The 22,556-nt window shown below is 44.0% G+C and overlaps 1 protein-coding gene across 15 annotated transcripts in view; it reads right to left on the bottom strand.

Moving 5' to 3' along the window:
- The window catches only part of lrrfip1a (leucine rich repeat (in FLII) interacting protein 1a), an 86,545-nt gene extending 68,374 nt beyond the window's left edge, over positions 1-18,171 (bottom strand). For all 15 annotated transcript variants that reach the window (XM_041863055.2, XM_041862957.1, XM_041862979.1 and 12 more), the window contains exon 1: positions 17,470-18,171. In XM_041863055.2, the coding sequence (XP_041718989.1) occupies positions 17,470-17,559 (90 nt within the window). In that variant the 5' untranslated portion in view covers positions 17,560-18,171. The remainder of the gene's footprint in view (positions 1-17,469) is intronic.
- Between the last annotated feature and the right edge of the window lie 4,385 nt (positions 18,172-22,556).

Below are 22,556 nucleotides of genomic sequence, written 5' to 3'. Positions count from 1 at the left end.
TCACTGCTCAACTGAGGGACCTTACAGATAATTGTGTGTGGGGGGTACAGAGATGAAGTAGTCATTCAAAAATCATGTTAAACACCATTATTGCACACAGAGTGAGTCCATGCAAAATGTTTACTCCTGAACGTATTTAGGCTTGCCTTAAAGGGGTTGAATACCTATTGACTCAAGACATTTCAGCTTTTTATTTTGAATTAATTTGCACAAATGTTGAGAAACATTATTCCACTTTGACATTATGTAGTAGGCCAGTGACAAAATCTAAATGTAATCAAATTTAAATTCAGGCTGTAACACAACGAAATGTGGAAAAAGTCAAGGGGTGTGAATACTTTCTGAAGGCACTGTGTCTGATATTGGGGAACCCAAGGTTAGAGATGCATAAAGGGACATAAGAGGAAATATGATTTTAGGAGGGGTGGGATGATCCGTGACATTGTCCAGTTATAGGCTTTCCCCTCACTGGTGCTTTGCTTCTTCTTATAATTTGTTTTGTGCAACTTGATGGAGAGAAGCGTGCTTATTAAAATAACAAAACAAGACAGAAATGCATTCCACTTATCAGAAAAACAGGCTTATCACCAAGGCAACTGACAATGTGACCTTGAACATTGAATCCATTAAATGGTCCTTTGGAGCAAGGATTGTTGACATATATTTGACATTTGTAGTCGGGGTCTCAACTTACTATTGAGAGTAAGAATAGTAGGAAACACCAAGTGCAATTTCGAAATAATAGTTTTTCAGTCACTGACAATCACTCAATTAGCCATGTCACCTAACATTATTTTGATTGGTAGTTAGTCTAGCCAGCTATCTGAACTTGTAGTAATCATGGCCGAATACCGACCGGCACACAGGGCACCTGTGCAGGGCACCTGACCTCCAGAGAGCCCCCATTGATTTTGTTAGTCGTTCTCACTCAGATATCATATTAACATGGCATAAGTCATTACAAAATGTGTAGAATTGCAGGAAATTTGCTTTAAAACTGCAAAAATGTATCTCAAAACCATGGCAAAATGAGTAGAATGGCAGGAAATGTGTTCTAAAACTGCAACATTTCAAATCAAATCAAAGTTTATTGGTTATGTACACAGATTTGCAGATGCTATCGCTGGTGCAGCGAAATGCTTGTGTTTCTAGCTTCAACTGTGCAGCAATACCTAGCAATAAAAAAAATTATGAAAAACACACATAATCCAGAAAAATTTAGAAATATCAGAACAGACCGGAATATTAATACAGTGCATTTGGAAAGTATTCAAACCCCTGGATTTATTTTTATCATCAGTCTACACACAGTACCCCATAATAACAAAGCAAAAACAGGTTTAAAATAAAATAAATATCAGTAGCCTAACCAAACTGAGCACTCTGCTCAGCTTCGCACGCTAACCAACGGCCTGTTCCTGATCTTGCACATCTGCGAGGCACCTTCAGCATTCAAATGCTCAAATGGCTTGCACAATATTAGGTTTAAAAAATATATTTACATAAAAGTATTCATACCCTTTACTGCACATTTGGCAGCGATTACAGCCTGGAGTCTTCTTGGGTATGACGCTACAAGCTTGGCACAACTGTATTTGGGGTGTTTCTCCCATTCTTCTCTGCAGATCCTCTCAAGCTCTGTCAGGTTGGATGGGGAGCGTCACTGCACAGCTACTTTCAGGTCTCTCCAGAGAAGTTGTGTCAGGTTCAAGTCCGGGCTCTGGCTGGGCCACTCAAGGACATTCAGAGACATGTCCTGAAGCCACTCCTGCATTGTCTTGGCTGTGTGCTTAGGGTCATTGTCCAGTTGGAAGGTGAACCTTCGCCCCAGTCTGAGGTCCTGAGCGCTCTGGAGCAGATCATCATCAAGGATCTCTCTGTACTTCATCTTTCCCTCGATCCTGACTAGTTTCCCAGTCCCTGCCGCTGAAAAACATCCCCACAGCATGATGCTGCCACCACCATGCTTCACCGTAGGGATGGTGCCAGGTTTCCTCCAGACGTGATGCTTGGCATTCAGGCCAAAGAGTTCAATCTTGGTTTCATCAGACCAGAGAATCTTGTTTCTCAAGGTCTGAGAGTCCTTTTTTTGAGGAGTGGTTTCCGTCTGGCCACTCTACCATAAAGGCCTGATTGGTGGAGTGCTGCAGTCAGAGTGACCATCGGGTTTTTGGTCACCTCCCTGACCAAGGCCCTTCTCCCCCGATTGCTCAGTTTGGCCGGGCGGCCAGCACAAGGAATGATTTTGGTGGTTCCAAACGTCTTCCATTTAGGAATGATGGAGGCCACTGTTCTTGGGGACCTTCAATGCTGCAGACATTTTTTGGTACCCTTCCCCAGATCTGTGCCTCGACACAATCCTGTCTCGGAGATCTACAGACAATTCCTTTGACCTCATGGCTTGGTTATTGCTCTGATATGCACTGTCAACTGTGGGACCTTATATAGACAAGTGTGTGCCTTTCCAAATCATGTCCAAGCAATTGAATTTACCACAGGTGGAGTCCAATCAAGTTGTAGAAACATCAAGGATGATCAATGGAAACAGGATGCACCTGAGCTCAATTTCGAGTCACATAGCAAAGGGTTTGAATACTTACGTAAAAAATGTTTTATACATTTGCAAACATTTGTAAAAACCTGTTTTCAATTTGTCATCATTGGGTATTGTGTGTAGATTGATGAGACAAAAAAACAATTTAATCAACTTTAACCAAATTTCTTCAGCCTCCTGAGGTTGAATAGGCGCTGTTGCGCCTTCTTCACCACGCTGTCTGTGTGAAGGGACCATTTCAGGTTGTTAGTGATCTGCACGCCAAGGAACTTGAAGCTTTAGACCCACTGCGGCCCCGTCGATGTGGATGGGGGCGTGCTCTCTCTGCGTGCGGTCTTCTGTAGTCCATGATCAGCTGCTTCGTTTTGTTGACGTTGAGGGAGAAGTTATTTTCATGGCACCACTCCGCCAGGGCTCGCACCTCCTCCCTGTAGGATGTCTCACCGTTGTTGGTAATCAGGCCTACCACTGTTGTGTCATCAGCAAACTTGATGACTGACTTTAGGCTTGGGTGGAATCCAGATTGTCATATAGTACCTTCATACCGACCTTGTGCCATCCCGGGATATCCGGTAATAACGGCACTGAAGGGGTGCCATTTTCAGAACCCACTGAGCCGCTAATCCGAAGATTAGCAATGGTAACAAGTATACTGAACAAAAATATTATTAACGCAAAAATGTCAAAGATTTTACTGAGTTACAGTTCATATAAGGATGTATCTATGGATTTCACGACTGGGAATATAGATATGCATCTGGGCCTCACAATGGGCCTCAGGATCTCGTCATGGTATCTCTGTGCATTCAAATTGCCATCGATAAAATGCAATTGTGTTCGTTGTCTGTAGCTTTGCCTGCCCATACCATAACCCCACCGCCACCATGGGGCACTCTGTTCCCAACGTTGACATCAGCAAACCTCTTGCCCACACGTGGTCTGTGGTTATGAAGCCGGTTGGACGTACTGCCAAATTCTCTAAAACGACGTTGAAGGTGGCTTATGGTAGAGAAAATAACATTCAATTCTCTGGCAAAAGCTCTGGTGGACATCCCTGCAGTCTGCATGCCAATTGCACGCTCCCTGAAAACTTCTGTGGCATTGTGTTGTGTGACAAAACTGCATCTTTTAGAGTGGCCTTTCATTGTCCCAGCACAAGGTGCACCTTTGTAATGATCATGCTGTTTAATCAGCTTCTTGATAAGCCACACCTGTCAGGTGGATGGATTATCTTGGCAAAGAAGAAATGCACACTAACAGGGATGTAAACAAATTTGTTCACAAAATTTGAGAGAAATAAGCTTTTTGTGCGTATGGAAAATGTCAATGTCTAGTATCTTATTTCAGCTCATGAAACATGGGACCAACACTTTCCATGTTGCGTTTATATATTTTTTCAGTGTACACGTAAAACCCCATAGCGAATGCCAACTAAATGCAAACGAGCACATGCAAACATTTTATACAGTCTCTGACAAACTGCCAGTAAGCTTCATCATGAAAAATACTGTGACAGGAGAAATGAAGAACGCAATCTGCTTTATCTCCTAACGTATTGCACACTTGATGTTGACTGCAGGCATTTACTTAAAAAGTATAAATCTAGCAGAGATCCCGCTCTGGAAATTTGATATGCCCGTAGAGTATATTTTCACTGGGGGGGGGGGCATGAACCCCCCGCAAACTACGCTCCTGTCTACGCCCCAAGGCGATTAACTTTAAAATGTACATTTCTCTCCACCATCAAGAGGGGGGCTACTAAAGGCTGGAGCCGGCCCTGCAAAAGGCTGGAGCCGGCCCTGCAATCCCAGCCTCCCTCCTACTTGCATCCTGACTGGTTGCATCACCGCCTGGTATGGCAACTGCTTGGCCTCTGACCGCAAGGCACTACAGAGGGTAGTGCGTACGGCCCAGTACATCACAGGGGCAAAGCTCCCTGCCATCCAGGACCTCTATACCAGGCGGTGTCAGAGGAAGGCCCTCAAAATTGTCAAAGACTCCAGTCACCCTAGTCATAGACTGTTCTCTCTGCTACCGCACGGCAGCGGTACCGGAGTGCCAAGTCTAGGTCCAAAAGACTTCTCAACAGCTTCTACCCCCAAGCCATAAGACTCCTGAACAGCTAATCATGGCTACCCGGACTATTTGCACTGCCCCCCCACCCCATACTTTTTTACGCTGCTGCTACTCTGTTAAGTATTTATGCATAGTCACTTTAACTCTACCCACATGTACATATTACCTCAACTACCTCAACTAGCGGTGCCCCCGCACATTGACTATGCAACGGTACCCCCTGTATATATAGCCTCCCTACTGTCACTTTATTCTATTGTATATATAGCCTCCCTACTGTCACTTTATTTTTACTTCTGCTCTTTTTTTCTCAACACTTTTTTGTTGTTGTTTTATTCTTACTTTTTTTGTTTAAAATAAATGCACTGTTGGTTAAGGGCTGTAAGTAAGCATTTCACTGTAATGTCTGCACCTGTTGTATTCGGCGCATGTGACCAATAAAATTTGATTTGATTTGATTTGACTTGTATAATTACACATACTACAAATTACCAGCAGAGGGAGACCATTTTGAATCTATTTTCACATTCACTCTGTTGTTAATGCTTACAAATTGGATCATAACGCTAAAAGTAGCAGAGATCCCACTCAAACTTTGATATGCCCGTAGAGTACATTATGTTCAGCAATATATTTAAACATTTGCCAAATCAAAAAAAAAATATTCTCAATATTCATGTTTAAATTGTTCAATGTTCATAAATTAATATAAAAAAATTGTTATTGAAATCAAAATACTACTCATATTACAGAGCAAGCGGTAAAGCTTCATATGATGCCAATTGTTTTGCTTTGTAGCACCTACATATGAAACATTATGGAGCCTTAAAAGAGGCCTGGTTAAGGCCAAAATGTCACAAATATTCCAACTTCTATTCATAATTTCTCAATTATGCTTTAAAAATACAAATGTCAAATATACAGTGCATTCGGAAAGTATTCAGACCCCTTGACTTCTTACACATTGTTACATTACAGCCTTATTCTAAAATGGATTAAATAAAAACATTTCCTCAATCTACACACAATACCCCATCTTTACAAAGCGAAAGGTTTTTGAAATTTTTGCAAATTTATTACAAATAAAATACAGAACCTTATTTACATAAGTATTCAGACCCTTTGCTATTAGACTCGAAATTGAGCTCAGGTGCAACCTGTTTCCATTGATCATCCTTGAGCTGTTTCTACAACTTGGAGTCCACCTGTGGTAAATTCAATTGATTGGACATGATTTGGAAAGGCACACACACCTGTCTATATAAAAGGTCCCAAAGTTGACAGTGCATGTCAGAGCAAAAACCAAGCCATGAGGTCGAAGGAATTGCCCGTAGAGCTCCGAGACAGGATTGTGTCGAGACACAGATCTGGAGAAGGGTAAACATTTCTGCAGCATTGAAGGTCTCCAAGAACACAGTAGCCTCCATCATTCTTAAATGGAAGAACTTTGGAACCACCAAGACTCTTCCTCGAGCTGGCCGCCCGGCCAAACTGAGCAATCGGGGGAGAAGGGCCTTGGTCTGGGAGGTGACCAAGAACTCGATGGTCACTCTGACAAAGCTCCAGAGTTCCTCTGTGGAGATGGGAGAACCTTCCAGAAGGACAACCATCTCTGCAGCACTCCACCAATCAGGCCTTTATGGTAGAGTGGCCAGACGGAAGTCACTCCTCTGTAAAAGGCACGACAGCCCGCTTAAAGTTTGCCAAAGGCACCTAAAGGACTCTCAGAACATGAGAAACAAGATTCTCTGGTCTGATGAAATCAAGATTGAACTCTTTGGCCTGAATGTCAAGCATCACCTGGTCTGGAGGAAACCTGGCACCATCCCTACGGTGAAGCATGGTGGTGGCAGCATCATGCTGTGGGGATGTTTTTCAGCGGCAGGGACTGGGAGAGTAGTCAGGATCGAGGGTAAGATGAACGGTGCAAAGTACAGAGAGATCCTTGATAAAAACCTGCTCCAGAGCGCTCAGGACCTCAGACTGGGGCGAAGGTTCACCTTCCAACAGGACAACAACCCTAAGCGCACAGCCAAGACAACGCAGGAGTGGCTTCGGAACAAGTCTCTGAATGTCCTTGAGTGGCCCAGCCAGAACCCAGACTTGAACCCGATCGAACATCTCTGGAGACCTGAAAATAACTGTGCAGCGACGCTCCCCATCCAACCTGACAGAGCTTGAGAGGATCTGCAGAGAAGAATGGGTGAAACTCCCAAAATACAGGTGTGCCAAGCTTGTAGCATCATACCCAAGAAGACTCGAGGTTGTAATCGCTGCAAAAGGTGCTTCAACATAGTACTGAGTAAAGGGTCCGAATACTTACGTAAATGTGATATCAGTTGTTTTTTTTTTTTTTATACATTTGCAAACATATCTAAAAACCTGTTTTGCTTTGTCATCATGGGGTAGTGATGAGGGGGCAAAAAACTATTTAATACATTTTAGAATAAGGCTGTAACGTAACACCTTTACAAAAAAAAAATCACTTTTTACTTTTACACTTTTAACATAGGCCAGGCCCTGTTGTTATCTCATATCCCAGCCATAATGCCTCGCATTAGCATTACGCCTGGGAAGAAAACACTTTAATTTGCTCATCTTGCCATTGGCTCAACTTACCCCATGGCCAATACCTCAACTTACACCAAGGCAAACATTGACTATATAAGCCCACAGAGCTACAAGGATGCACTTTCATGCTAGGATTCAACTATATTGAAGCTTATAGAGACCCCAACTGATGTATAGAACAATCTTAAAATTATATACTTTGCATCATGACTTGGTGAAAATCAGTTTTTTGTACCTAACTTGCTTACCACCTTTTCCATGTGGTTTCTTGCTTCACAGACTCCATGAAATGATGACCTGATCTTCCTAAATATATTTGGTAAGCTAATTTTGGGTAAGGTTTCTTAGAAACAAGGGTGTCTCAACTTACCCCACCCTCCCCTACTGTCAATTCTTGACATGTCCTTTCTTCCTTCTTACCAACCAATCAAGCATGCACAGATTTTGACCAATGAACAGTGCTCCCTGGGTTTAGAAGTGAATAAACAGGAAGGCGTGTGATAACTATCTCTATGGGCCCTGTGTGTGATGTCATCAAGAGAAGGCAAAAGCACAGTGCCTCCACATCCTTTTATGGAAACGTCCCTTTTTGGAGGTCAGAGCTGGCTAGGCTAACCGAACCCACTCGTCCATGTCTAAACATATGAAGAAATATGGAGGAAATGTTTAGAGAATTAATGTTTGCATCTGCATGTTTGTGTAAACCTCAGTTTGCTTCTTTATTTGGCATACTTTTTAGCTGAGCTAATGGATTTGGAAATGCTGAAGTTGAAACAGGAGTGAAATTACAGCTCATTGTTCCATTAAAAATTTTTATAAATTTTTTATAATCAAGTAGTTTAGAAACATGGCCTACTTGTAATTGGTGCATGCATGCATTTGTGTCTCTGTGACACAATGTAGCCTAGATGTCTGTGTGTATGCAGTTTTAAAATGAATCTCTGCATTTATCTGTGTTTATGTTTGTGCCTGTGTGCGTGACTGCGTACGCACGTGTGTTTAGGACTTTCAAATGTGCCAACTATCTGGCCTGTCCCATTGATGACAGTGACATTAAGGAAGATGGGGGTTGTGCCCCTCCTTGCTTCAGAGTCCCAGACTAATCCTCTAAACACTTGATTCTCCCTTGATTCTCTACTCCCCCTTGGTCTGTCACCTAACGCCGACCTGGCAACTTAATCCACGGCTTACGTTGTCTCCCGACCGCACTGAGACAACACACACCAATGTCAACAGAATCCTCGACAGATAATGCGAGACTGGCGGGAGATTGCCAAGTACCTCAATTCCACGAGGATTTCATCCACGGATGTTGAGAGCAGAGTAGAGTTTTTTTTATTAACCTCCGACTCCGAGTCACTATGCAGTCAATACGTCAAAGAAAGGCACTGTTGTTGAGTGCCTTTCTTTGCTGAAATCCATACTTTTTAATAAAACTTTCCTTGTTGAGATTCAATTGGCACATGCACATTCACGCTAAGTTGCCATCTTAGAGCAACAGCAATGAGGAAACAGTCAATGTTGTATTTGATTCACGTTTTATTAAAAAGTATGGATTTCAGCAAACAAAGAAAGGCATGCAACAACAGGACAAGCATAGGTACATGGCAGTGGCGGTCGGTGACATTTAAGATGAGGGAGGACCATTTTTTTTTATGAGCATGGCCTTATTTCTATTACAGCATATTGGATGACTGTCATTCATATTCCATTCACTCAGCTCAATGTAACATCGATAGGTTTAGGCTACTACATGATACAAATATCTATACCCATCATGAGGTTGCTACAATCTAGCCTACGAATTAAGGTTTACAACGTAGGTGCACTGGTCGAGAGAAACATTTTAGTAAATGTGAGTTTCTATTGGACAAATGCAGGTATCCCTGTTTTGTTCCGTTTGCTTCCATTTAAGAAACATTTTTCAACAGAATCAGTGGAATGAATACACCCCTGATGACCGCACAGTTCACTTTCATAGTAGCCACATACAAACAGCATGATCATTTGCTCGTTGTATAATTCCTTCTCGCATCTATCTATGTGCTCTCCTCCTCTCACCTTTTCCCTTCGCTTGTGGACTTCAGAGTACAATACAAAAGCTGTCAAAAGCTGTCTGTGAACAGGTGAAAAAAACCTTTCCAAGCCAAACCTTCATACCATAACCGCTAACCTCTACACAGAGCCTACATCATTGTCACCATATTAGCTAACGTCATATTCAACTTAGCTAGCTACTAGAACTTATGCATTAATAAACCCGCTACAATCATGCAGTACAGAGTACAGCAAGCAGTTTAGCAGTTACACTGGCGGGCCCCGGAGGCAATAAACGAATAAAACCAAAAGCTTACCTTGACTTGGAAGAGTTCCAGTGTTGGATAGCCATAGCAAGCTAGCTATCATAGCATCGCTCTCTGTTTGAGCCGGGTGTTTGAGGAAGCTAAACTAGCTAGCTGCATTCCCTAGCTAGGTAAGTGAAAAAAAATACAACTAGCTCTCCCTCTCGCTTCTCCTTCATTTTTGAAAAAATGAATTTGTTCAAAACTGTTCAACTATTGTTTTTCTCTCTCTTTGAGTCTACTCACCATATTGTATGCACTGCAGCGCTAGCTAGCTTTAGCTTTCAGTACAAGATTCATTCTCTGATCCTTTGACTGGGTCGACAGTTCATACTGCTAGAGCTCTAATAGGTTGGAGGATGTCCTCCGGAAGTTATCATAATTACTGTGTAAGTCTATGGAAGGGGGTAAGAACCATGAGCCTCCTAGGTTTTGTATTGAAGTCAATGTACCCAGAGGATGAAAGAAACTAGCTGTCCTCCGGCTACACCATGGTGCTACCCCAGAGAGTGCTGTTGAGGCTACTGTAGACCTACTGTAGACAGTGTGTTTTAATCAATTATTTGGTGACATATATATTTAGTATAGTTTTATCTAAAAAGGACACCTTTATTAATGTTTTTTTTTAATTCACTGAGGATGATGGTCCTCCCCTTTCTCATCTGAGGAGCCTCCACTGGTACACAGTATGGTTTTAAGAATTCAAATTGTTAAAGTATCGACTGCATTGAGACTCAGTTGGAGGTTCATTAAAAAAAAACTGTGGTCTGCGCTCAACTCTGTGGATAAAATCATTGTGTAGTTGAGGTACTTGGCAAGGTGGGAGGATGCCCTGCCCTGAGGATGCCCGTCCACCACTCTCGTGAATGGTAGCCTAATCCAGCAAAGAAGATACCGCAATCCAAGACATGCCGGTTTGTAAAGAAAGTGTCACGCGGGTGCAGCAGGACGAATGGGAACTTATTTTAACACCATTCAAACCCAGAGAAAGGTTATCTTCCCTCACCATCACTGAGAAAGACATCCCCAGTAGAGTGTGGGGACTGCTGCGGTCAATCAACCTCAACCACTGTAAAGCTTTCACCCTCTACAAACATAATCCAGTAGGAGGACAGGTACTCAATATACATGCTTTCGTGTTCACACTTTTCACTATTTAACTCCAACTGCAGAATGTAAGACACCTATACAGACAGATAAAAACAAGGTCAAAATGTGACTAATTTTAACTTTTGCTAAAATCCCTCATTTAGGACATTCAATTCAGGGTCTGAACACTGGAAACAAATCAAATTAGGTTAGCATTTGATGTCTAACCAAGGTTGCTATGTCAGTTTTACAGGCTGGGGCCTCCCGAGTGGCGCAGCGGTCTAAGGCTCTGCATCGGTTCGATCCCAGGCTGTGTCGCAGCCGGCCGCGACCGGGAGACCCATGAGGCAGCGCACAATTGGTACAGAGAATTGCCAGGGACCTCACGTTACGATATCATGATACTTAGGTGCCGATACGATATGTATTGTGATTCTCATGATTCTATATGTAGTGACTCTATACTGTGATTTTATTGTGATTTGATGTTCCAAACATATTGCTCACCATGTCTGCTGCCGAGGGACAATAGTGAGTTTTGATCAGTCATGGAAATAAAAGTGCTGAAAACAAATCGTCTCTCTTATTAAAAATAAGATGGAGAACAAGTTATGAAGGAAAAATACTAGCGTTTTGGTGCAGGTACAGCCAACTACGATATATCGTCAATTTATATCCCGATATGTAACTGTATCGAATTTTCCCCCACCACTAATGTTCATGTGGATACGTTTTGAATGGTTAATATGAGTAACTCTGGTGTAGCCATAAGATCCCTATCATTAATGGCATACAAATATAAGTTTAATTCAGATCAACTGCCTCTTGGTGTTAGTTTATAAGAATAACGTGAAAAGTTGGATTGATGCAGCCTTAGAGCCATGGTTAATCTTTCAAATGCACCATTGAATTAAACGCATTTCAAAATATTCTAAGAACTTTTACCTTGGCTAGATTCATTATGGTGACGTGCCAGAAATCCTTGTTTGAATTATTATATAAAAGTGTTTGACATTGTAAAGAAAAGATTGGCAAAAAGTACAGAATTACAAGTGTGCAAGCTTCCTGAGCCAGAACATTCCTTCCTACTGTGTGGTCTCCTCTCCCTTGTCCATACTAAGTAAAGGATACACATTATATTATAACCATACATTTGAACTTTTCCTGAGCCTAATACTGCTCTGCACAACAACCCGTATAGAAACAAGATACAGTTGAACCACCACAACAGCTCAAGCTCCTGATGCCTCGAAGCCTGCATTTAAAAAGGCTCCATTACCGAAGAGTCATTTGCCATGCCTTTTCCATGGAGTGGCCATTTCATGTGGACCAGTTAACTATCGGCATGCGCCATTGGACCCCCACCCCCCGCGACAGACGCAATCTGAACACAGGGTGCAGTAACAGCTGATCTTTAAGGGGCTTTCTATTTTTAAAGTCTGTGTTGCAGAATTGGCCTGCTCATCAGGACTGACATACCATACTGCCATTGTGGGACTCGACCCAGCCTGCCCTTAAAGGCACAGTATTTCTCTACTGTCTGTGTATAGCAGTTACAGTATACTGCCTTTAAAATTAACTGTCCTGAAGCTACATCAAGCTACCTTTCTATGACAACAGCAAACTGTCCACTGACAAAGATTGTTTAACCACTCAGGAAATGTGCAAGGGCAGCTGTGGGGAACTGCCCCTTGACAAACTGTCCTTATCAAACCCTAAAACCGACTAGCAGACATCACCAACTACAGCATGTTCTGCCCACTGCACATGGTCTACAGCAAGCAACAATGACTAAACTGCAGGAAAGTGTAACCCCAGACAAATACCCCCAGACTGTAAAGTAAATAGCAGTCTGCTAACTTGATACCAGAAAATGATAACATTCAAATAGCCAACTGCTACCGACTTGGCAAGGGTAATGATGAAGCAACAGTCACCAGTGAGAGTCTGTGTGTGAGGTGATATGCAAATGTGATGCAACATCCGGTATGAGTCTGAACAGACTGCACTTCCTTCCATTCAACAGTGGTGTTCCTACCCTGGAAGCACACTGGTAAAGTAAAGTACACCCTCTAGACATGTGGTCCTCTGTAGCTCAGCTGGTAGAGCACGGCGCTTGTAACGCCAAGGTAGTGGGTTCGATCCCCGGGACCACCCATACACAAAAAATGTATGCACGCATGACTGTAAGTCGCTTTGGATAAAAGTGTCTGCTAAATGGCATATTATTATTATTATTATTATGTACTTCTAAAAAAACTGCCTGAGCTGTATTACCTGTAAGACAGTGACTCAATATGATTGGCTTGTACAGCATGATATGACTGTTTAACAACAAGAACTATAAAGATTGTGTGTTGGCACTCTCAGGAAGTCACCATATGGGACTGCATTTCAAGTGCTACATTCAGCCTGTGTTCTTCACACTTCAAACAGGGAGGTCTCGAAGACCCAGAGTTTATAGTTGAAATGTGAAAGCAGTGCCCTTTCACCTCACAAATGAGTGGCATGAGGCATCACACTTCATGAAATCCTGTAGCCAATGCAGTGTAAGTCAGTAGTTCTTAAAGTGGCGCTCACGAGCCAAAAGTGGTCCCCTTCTTTCACTGTGCAACCCAACGGTGCCAACCTAACGGTGCCAAAAGCGCTGGTCTGCCCTAGAATGCCTACGTAAATGACGATCGCCAAAACGGCCAAACCCCCAAAAAATTTACGGATGTTTTGGCCTCTAAAATTAGTTTATTATGATCAAGTTCGATCCCCCACTGTGAATTATTTTGAAGTTTGCTACAAATTGAGATATTTAATTAAATAGTGATCCATTCTGACAACTACATTTGTCGTTACACAGGACCACGTGCTGAGAGAGACCAATCACGGGTCGGCAGGCTATGAGGAGGTTCCGGTTGACTCTCTCAGGCAGGATGAAAACGACTACATTGACCATGATCCTTTACTAGTTACGGCCACTTTGACCATGATCCTTAGCGATTTTTTGGTATCATTCAGCAAAATGGCTCCCTTCAAATTAAAATACTTCCTGCTTCATGCGCCACCGGGAGTTTTCCATAGGAATACGTGGATGACGTCAGCGCTAATCACTATCTACTGGTTTTAACCTTTTCACATGTGAGTTCCAAATATCTCTAACGGTCGCCCCAGCGTGAGTTGTTTTATGCACGTGATGTCAGAATGCACTCACTGTTCCAAAATGTGATTGTTACGCAACAGGACAGTTAACACGTGCTGCCTGCTAATTATCTACAGGCTATGTTTCAACTTGTCAAGTTCAAATTATTCTCTAACAAGTTGTATTTTCTAACAACAGTTTGAATTGAGGTGTGTTCTACCTCCTCATTAATTCACATATAAGTAGCATTTTAGTGTTGCAGCCAATTTATGTTTGAGGCTTTACTGAGCCGGACAAACTTCCCTCTTCGAGGAGAGCCCTTCCACATTTTTCCCACACATCAAGTATGCAGACATTTGCGCAGTCTTGCACGAACTGGCACATTTTCTGGCTAGAGCTCACATTGCTGCATTGTTGTTTTCCTTACAAATAATAACTTTAGACATGTGTGCGTTCCTATCAAAGTAAGTGCCTTATTTGCTGTATATCGTGTTGTCGTTTCTACTGTAGCATATGCATGGAGCATAACGTACTTAAAGTTTTATTCACGTTTTCAAGTACTGGTGACAAATAATGCATTCCGATTATTGCCTAGATTGTAATGAACACCTATGATGTGTGTAAAATACTTTTTTGAAGGTTGTACTGATTATAATGCGCTAATGCTAAGCTATTTGCCAGCTATGTGTGGCGCCATGTTTGTTGACATTATACAATGCATTCTGGGTGTCACGTAAACGTCTGTCAGACCAAAGATGTTATAATGGTTCACTCATCTTTCGAATAAACTTCCGGAAATGAATGATCGTAGACGACATACCCCCTTCCACTTGCATACTGCAAACAGACCAACTTATTTTGTCTCCTCTTATTATCTTTGGTCGACGTGAAAAAACAAACATGGCGGCGCGCACAAACTACCCATCGTCGGATTACTTTCGATTTCTAGAAAGTGTTTTACTCAATTATTTCTATCAATGTTCAGCTCACCCGTGATGTGATGAACTATAAATAGTAATTCATATTGTGGTTTCTGTCAGCCGAGAGTTCTCTAAATATGACCGCTTGTGTTACGTCAATCTTTCCTCAGTTAGCGCTAGGACTAACGTAGCCTACATTTTCCGGTTTGGAGGATTGTGTATGCTGTCACTACTTCTGTGAATGTCTGAACATTGCATCCAAAAATAAACTGCTCACATTCAGGACATAACTTTGTAAGAAGTGTGTTTGTGCAAAATGTTTCTGTGAAAAAACAGTGTGGCTAGCTCAAATGCTGAGTCAATCGAAACTGGACGTTCTAAATCAGCGTTCTAAGCACACCGGTTTGAGCGTACGCTGCAGGGACCACTATAGAATGATCACACCCGTTTGTTGGTACATGTAAAAGGTTAATGTCTATGGTGCAACTTCATTGGAACTGATCACATGATTGTGACTTCTCCAGGGAAGAAAAGTTAATACACTACATATCCAAAAGTATGTGGACACCCCTTCAAATTAGTGGATTCGGCTATTTCAGCCACACCCGTTGCTGAAAGGTGTATAAAATCGAGCACACAGCCATGCAACCTCCAGACAGACATTGGCAGTAGAATGGCCTTACTGAAGAACTCAGTGACATTCAACGTGGCACAGTGATAGTTAGTCAAATTTCTCCCCTTTTAGAGCTGCCCTGGTCAACTGTAAGTGCTGTTATTGTGAAATGGAAAATTCTAGGCACAACAACGGCTCAGCCGCGAAGTGGTAGGCCACACAAGCTCACAGAACTGGACCGCCGAGTGCTGAAGCGCAAACAAATAGTCTGTCCTTGGTTGCAACACTCACTACCGAGTTCCAAACTGCCACTGGAAGCAACGTCAGCACAATAACTGTTAATCGGGAGCTTCATGAAATGGTTTTCCATGGCCGAGCAGCCACACACAAGCCTAAGATCACCATGCGCAATGCCAAGCATCGGCTGGAGTGGTGTAAAGCCTGCCGCCATTGGACTCTGGAGCAGTGGAAACGCGTTCTCTGGAGTGATAAATCACCCTTCACCATTTGGCAGTCCGATGGACAAATCTGGGAACGCTACCTGTCCGAATGTATAGTGCCAACTGTAAAGTTTGGTGGAGGAGGAATAATGGTCTGGGGCTGTTTTTCATGGTTCAGGCTAGGCCCCTTAGTTCCAGTGAAGGGAAATCTTAACGCTACAGCATACAATTACATTCTAGACGATTCTGTGCTTCCAACTTTGTGGCAACAGTTTGGGGAAGGCCCTTTCCTGTTTCAGCATGACAATGCCCCCGTGCACAAAGCGAGGTACATACAGAAAATGGTTTGTCGAGATCGGTGTGGAAGAACTTGACTGGCCTGCACAGAGCCCTGACCTCAACCCCATCGAACACCTTTGGGATGAATTGGAACGCAGACTGCGAGCTAGGCCTAATCACCCAACATCAGTGCCCGATGTTGGGTGATTATTCTAGCTGCGCTCGGCGGTTCATATAGTTTGACACATCTGAGTTTCTGCCATAGGATAACATTGGTTTACAGGTAATGCTGTAACTCTGCTTCCGTGCATGTGATTTCATGGCTAATTGAGGTAAAACAGTAATTCTGCTCATAGATTATGCATGCACAAACTACACATTGACACATCCAGCCCAAAGCGGGAGGTTTAAAAAAATACTGACATAGTTTAGCACAATTCGGCAAAGTCCCGGAGCATGTCTTTAAGAAATAAAAATGTACATTTAAAATTAACAAAGAGTTGAGATATGACAACACAGGGACTGATTAAAAAAACGTAGGCCTGTAGATCGCACACCTACCCTATTACCGTGCACAGAGAAAATGTTCTGTTAAATTGAAAAGAAATTCCAGCACACTAGAGATCTTGATGCTCCACAGATCTAATGGATCTATTACCAACGTGTTGGTCTCAATAGACCTTCATCAGGGTTTAATCTGTGAAGCATCAAGATCACCAGTGTGCGGGATCCAGTTTCTTTTGAATTTAACAAAGAGACTTGAATTGCGGGTCCACCAGGAAGAGTGAGTGAGCCAGTCACAACATGACTTCAGCACCTGTCAGAGAACCAACAGCATATGACCGCATGTCACTGCTGCCAAGACTAAACCATACTGGGAAGGGATCCTTGGAGGTTAGCACATGTAGCACTACCTTCTTATTTCACTTTCATTTTGCATTAAACATGGCCACAAATAGGATAGGTGTGATCATTGCCACCTGCTCCTAGAACATGTAGCCTAGTCTACATTCATCAAGGGGAATTTATACATCTCAGTGCTTTTGTGCACATAAAGTAGGATTAAAACTATAGTTATGAGTTAGCCAATGAATTAGTCATTAATACACACAATTTGTTCTTTATGTTGGGCACGTCTGGGACTGGACAGGCACTTTTAAATGTGTACCCAAGGCAACCCTGAACTGTGAATTTACAAACCAATAATTTGGCTAGACTGCTAGAGAAAAGCAAACCAATGTAGTATGAGGAGGAAATGTTCACTTTTGGGGTGCAGTGTAGGCTATACTTTATTTCCTCGTGCGCACATTGTGTCAATAAAGCCAAAATATATATTCCTGCCGCTGGGTGAAAGGAAGGGAACAAGATGAGGGTGAAATTATACAAATACAGAGTAGTGGAAGTTGCATGGAAGTGCAAAGTATCTTTCGTAAAGTTCTCATCTAAAAGACGTACCTCTCTTGCTATGAGATTAAGGGCATCATCCTCGGCCGTCGACCTGTCCTTATTGGGATTTCTTTTTCGTCCCGTGCCCTGAGTCCCCATGTCTTGGTTTCTGCCCGATAATTAGGCTACTGGTCCAATTCGTTTAACGTAGAAAATAAATTCAAAGCACGTCTCGAGGAAAGTACTACTGTCACAATGTTGGGAGCAACATTTGTCAAATCACAAATGAGTGGGCAAACCGTTCGTTACCGAGCGCAACATTGGTCATGGAGTTACATCCGTCTTCAATACCTCTTCCTGTGTTGTTTCTATCCAAAACAAATTTTTGCCTTCGTTTGTATTGAATCCGCACATTTGTAACACCTGTGCTTCCCAGAGGAATTCACAAATAGTTGAGTAACGTTACTTCGTAAACACGTTTCATAAAGATACATTGACTGGCAATACATCTATTCAGATATGGAATCAAAATAACTTTATAGTCTATGTAACATTTTTTTAAAACATAAAAATACAATAAAAAAAATAATAATACACTTGGTGAACACGCTTGGAAGGAGCCACGATGCTGTCAAAGTATCCTAAAGTTGAGTCAGTCCCGGATGAGGACATGAGCGAAATACATGTTCCGGGGCTCATGCAGCCTTCTCCGGCCACCAAATTGCCATAGAGGGCGGCGAGGCTATGCTGCTATCGCACTCTCTCACACCCTCTCCGCTATTTTTAATGATGAGTGGTGAGAGCTAAAAACAGAAACCTTATCTTGTAGGCTACTTCTTAAAGGCATAGACTATGACTGATGGCTATGCATATTTAACAACAATAACATTATATTTGATCCACATATATGTTAAAAGTGCCCATACTATATGTTCTGTAGAATGTTATTAATATCCTTTCCCTCCATGTTCATTCTATTAATTTCCTATGAAGTATCTCAACGTGATTGGGGTATTTGTATTTATTTGGAATTATATCATGTGCTTTCCAAGTAGTAGCCTATGCAGATTGTAGACTAGCAATAAACTACCAAATATGGTAGGTAATATTGTGGTAACTTAAATTCTATTGAGTCATGGTTGTTGCTCCATAAGCCAAACTGTTGCCTAATTGTTGATCCGTGTTGCCTAATTTGACTCTGATCACTATAGGAAGTCCGATAAACTCATTGACTTGATCATAGACGTGATAAAACCCAGACAATAACATATTGAGAAGTGTAGTTAAAGTTATTGGAACCCGGAACATTAACCATGTTTCCACCCACAGTTTTTATGCCCATAATAATCATACATACCATGCCTTTTCATCATACCTACATTTCATGACAGCTGTGATGGAAACAGGAAGTTTCGGTACAATTTGATCAATGCCGACAGATAATTTGTTCGTTCGACAAGACCAGAGTAGGCACATTTGCTATGTAACGCAACAGTATTTGTGACAAAACTATCCATAGAGTTGAAAATGCGATGGAAACACATTGACCTTTTGATTTTTATTCGGTACACTTAAGCGAAAAAGTAAATGTTGTGTGCACTGTCATCACGCACTGATTTATATCCGCAATAAATTAGTTTGGTGGAAACACCACTGGTGAGAAAATTCACATATTTTCTTTATGCACATTTTTGAATATTCGCATGAAAATCTGTCGTCAATTGGATGGAAACCTAGCTACTGGCCTGGGTGTCCTCAAACTTGGAAACCTCTCAATAAATGTCTCATAAATCTACTTGGCCTATAAGCAATGCCTCCCTCTGGTGTTAGTCACATGTCTTGCAAGGAACCGGAGAGATATCTAGACTAGACAGACCACAGGGTTGACCATTCAAAAACGTTTTGCAATAAACAAAAAACAGTAATTTTTATAGTGAAATGGTTTTGATGTTCCAATTGTGACGGAAAAGGTGTAGCCGCTACACTACCTTGTTTAACGAGGTTGTTTAACGAGGTCCTCGGATAAATAACTGAATAGGGCCTCCTGTAGCTCAGTTGGTAGAGCATGGCGCTTGCAACGCCAGGGTTGTGGGTTTGATTCCCACGGGGGGCCAGTAGGAAAAATGTATGCACTCACTGAAACTGTAAGTCGCTCTGGATAAGAGCGTCTGCTAAATTACTAAAATGTCAATGTAAATACAACCAGTGGTATAAAGTACTTAAGTAAAAATACTGTAATGACCCAGCTGGGTCATAAAGTAAAAGAGAGACGGGCACCAGGTGTACAGGCAGAACACAGGTTTATTCCTGAATGGGCTATTGTTCAGGCCACAGCCCACGCCGCTAAACCTCGAACATACACAAATAGAACATGTCAAATCAATGGTCCCGAACAGAAGAGAGAGAGATGAGACCGTAACCCCTATTTAATCATTCCAAAACCCCGCGGGATTACCCATCATACCCCCCCAACCTTTCCATCTGTCCTGGCATATTTAACCCCTGCTAGTACCCATGAGAACGATAACACATCCATGAACACAGAACACAATACAGGGTCGTTACATAGCCCCCCTTTCTAAACCCTAGCCCCTAGGGTTACAAAACAAAATCCTTAAAACGACCCGGAGGTCGCATCAGTCTCTTGTGCCTCCCCTTGACTCTCACTGGTGGACCCCCAGAACACTCATCTGCCCCAATGTCATTTCCAGCACCCCCGAAGAGGCAGCCCCCGTCCCAGGCTCAGCTTGCACTAGAGTCTCCTCGCTAGACTGTCCCCGTGTGCTCACATCAGAGTCCTCACTTCCATTCCCTACCGTTTTCCTCCCTCTGTAGGGCGCCAATCGGTCCCGGTGGACCACCACCCTCCTGCCCCGTGGGGAACCTCCACCCGGTACGTCACCTCCCCCACTCTCTCTATCACCAGGCACGGCCCCACCCAGGCACTGTCCAGCTTTGGGCACCGCCCCCTTCTTGCGCGTGGGGTTGTGAAGCCACACGCGTTCTCCCGCTCCAAAGTGCCTCCCCCTCGCGCGTGAGTCATAGTGGCGCTTTTGGCGCATTCCTGCGTTCTCGAGTTGCTCTCTTGCGAAGGTGTGAGCCGCTTCTAACCGGTTCTGCAGTCGACGAACATAGTTCGGGCCAGGCAAAACCCTGTCGTCGTTATCAGGAGGGTGGCCAAACGTCAGTTCGGCTGGGGTGCGCAACTCACGACCTAACATTAGTAGCGCTGGGGAGCACGCAGTCGATTCCTGAACAGCCGACCTACATGCCATAAGAATAAACGGTAAGTGGGTGTCCCAATCTCTCTGGTGTTTTGAGGTAACGATAGCCAGCTGTTGTGCTAATGTTCTGTTAAATCTTTCCACCAGCCCATCACTCTGGGGGTGAAGCGGAGTAGTGCGCGTCTTCTCCGCGCCTAACCGTCTACACAACTCTGAGAACACCCGTGACTCAAAGTTTCTCCCCTGGTCGCTGTGTATAGACTGTGGCACCCCGAACCGACTGATTATTCCCCCTACCAATGCATCAGCTACTGTTTCTGCCTCCTGGTCTGGGAGAGCGTAAGCCTCTGGCCACTTGGTGAAGTAGTCCATAGCAGTTAGAATCCACCTGTTACCGCTGTCTGTGGTTGGAAACGGTCCAACTATGTCTACCCCCAGTCTCTCCATGGGCTCCCCTACTGGGAATTGTTGTAGGAGGGCGTGTGACTGACCTGGAGGTCCTTTCTTAGCAGCACACTCATCGCACTGCCTGCAAAAGTCCTCCACATCCCTCCTGTGCCTGGCCCAATAGAAGCCTTTACGTACGCGCTTTAACGTTTTGGAGACCCCAAAATGCCCTGCGCCTACTCCCCCGTGAAGCTGCTGTAACACGCTCCCTTGCAGCCTTTTGGGAACCACTACCTGCCACGTCATTTCTCCAGTAGCTGGCTTTTTCCACCCCCTCTGGAGCACTCCCCTCAGCCACTCTAAGGACTGAGAATTTAGCCCAGAGTCCTTTGGTGACTGGTGATAGAGGGGCTACTTCCCCCCATGGCGGTCGTCTTCCCTCTTCCACCCACCCCAGCACAGGACGCAGCTCTGCGTCCTCCTCCTGGCGACGCCTCCACTCCCCAACGTCCACAGCCTCAAGCTCCCGGCACTCTGTCACCCTCAGCTGACTCACCGTGGCGGTGACTCCCTCCTCCATGCACAGTTCCCTCTCTCGCTCCACCCGTTTGGCGCAGTACCCACAGCCGTCCTCAGCACACGGGCGACGGGACAAGGCGTCTGCATTGCTGTGGCGAAGGCCGGCCCTGTGCTCCACCTGGAAGTCGTAGGGTTGCAGCTCCTCCAACCAGCGGGCGATCTGACCCTCTGGCTCCTTGAAGGAGAGAAGCCACTGCAGGGCGGAGTGATCCGTCCGCACCACAAACGGCAGGCCCCCCAGGTAGTACTTGAAATGGCGTACTGCTGCCACGACAGCCAAAAGCTCCTCCTTGGCACGCAGTAGCGTTTTCAGCCTTGTCAAAAGTTCTGCTGTAATAAGCTACTACGTGCTCCCCGTCAGAACCACGCTGAGCCAGCACAGCCCCCAAGCCCTCATTGCTTGCGTCGGTGTCCAGGATAAACGGACCGGTTCGGGTCTGGTGAGGACAGGACAGGGGCCTCCACCAGGGCACGTTTGAGGGCCTCAAACGCCCGCTGGTGCTCTTCGGTCCACTGAAAAACAGTGTCCTTCTTGAGAAGGTGGTTCAAAGGAGCTGCTATCCCCGCAAACCCTTTCACAAACCTACGATAGTAGGATGCCAGACCCAGGAAGCTCTTAACCTCTTTTTTTTCCACTTGGAATTGGCCACCCCCTCACAGCCTCCACCTTGTCTGGCATCGTGCTGATACCCTCACCACCCAGCTGATGACCCAGGAACGCCACCTCCCTTTGCATGAAATGGCACTTTTCCGGGTGTAATTTTAGCCCCGCCCCGAGATCCTCTCCAGCACTCGCCTAAGTGCCCCCAGTGCCCCCTCAAACGATGTGCCGTGCACCAATATGTCGTCTAGGTACACGACACACTCGTCTCTCGGAACCCCCGCCAGCACTCTGTCCATGAGCCTCTCAAAGGTGGCAGGAGCATTACAAAGCCCGAAGCACAGCACCTTGAACTGCCAATGGCC

This window comes from Coregonus clupeaformis, chromosome 4, assembly GCF_020615455.1.
Source record: "Coregonus clupeaformis isolate EN_2021a chromosome 4, ASM2061545v1, whole genome shotgun sequence".
NCBI lineage: Eukaryota > Metazoa > Chordata > Actinopteri > Salmoniformes > Salmonidae > Coregonus > Coregonus clupeaformis.
Note: the sequence above shows the minus strand (reverse complement) of the source record. Positions and strands in the feature narration are given on the sequence as shown.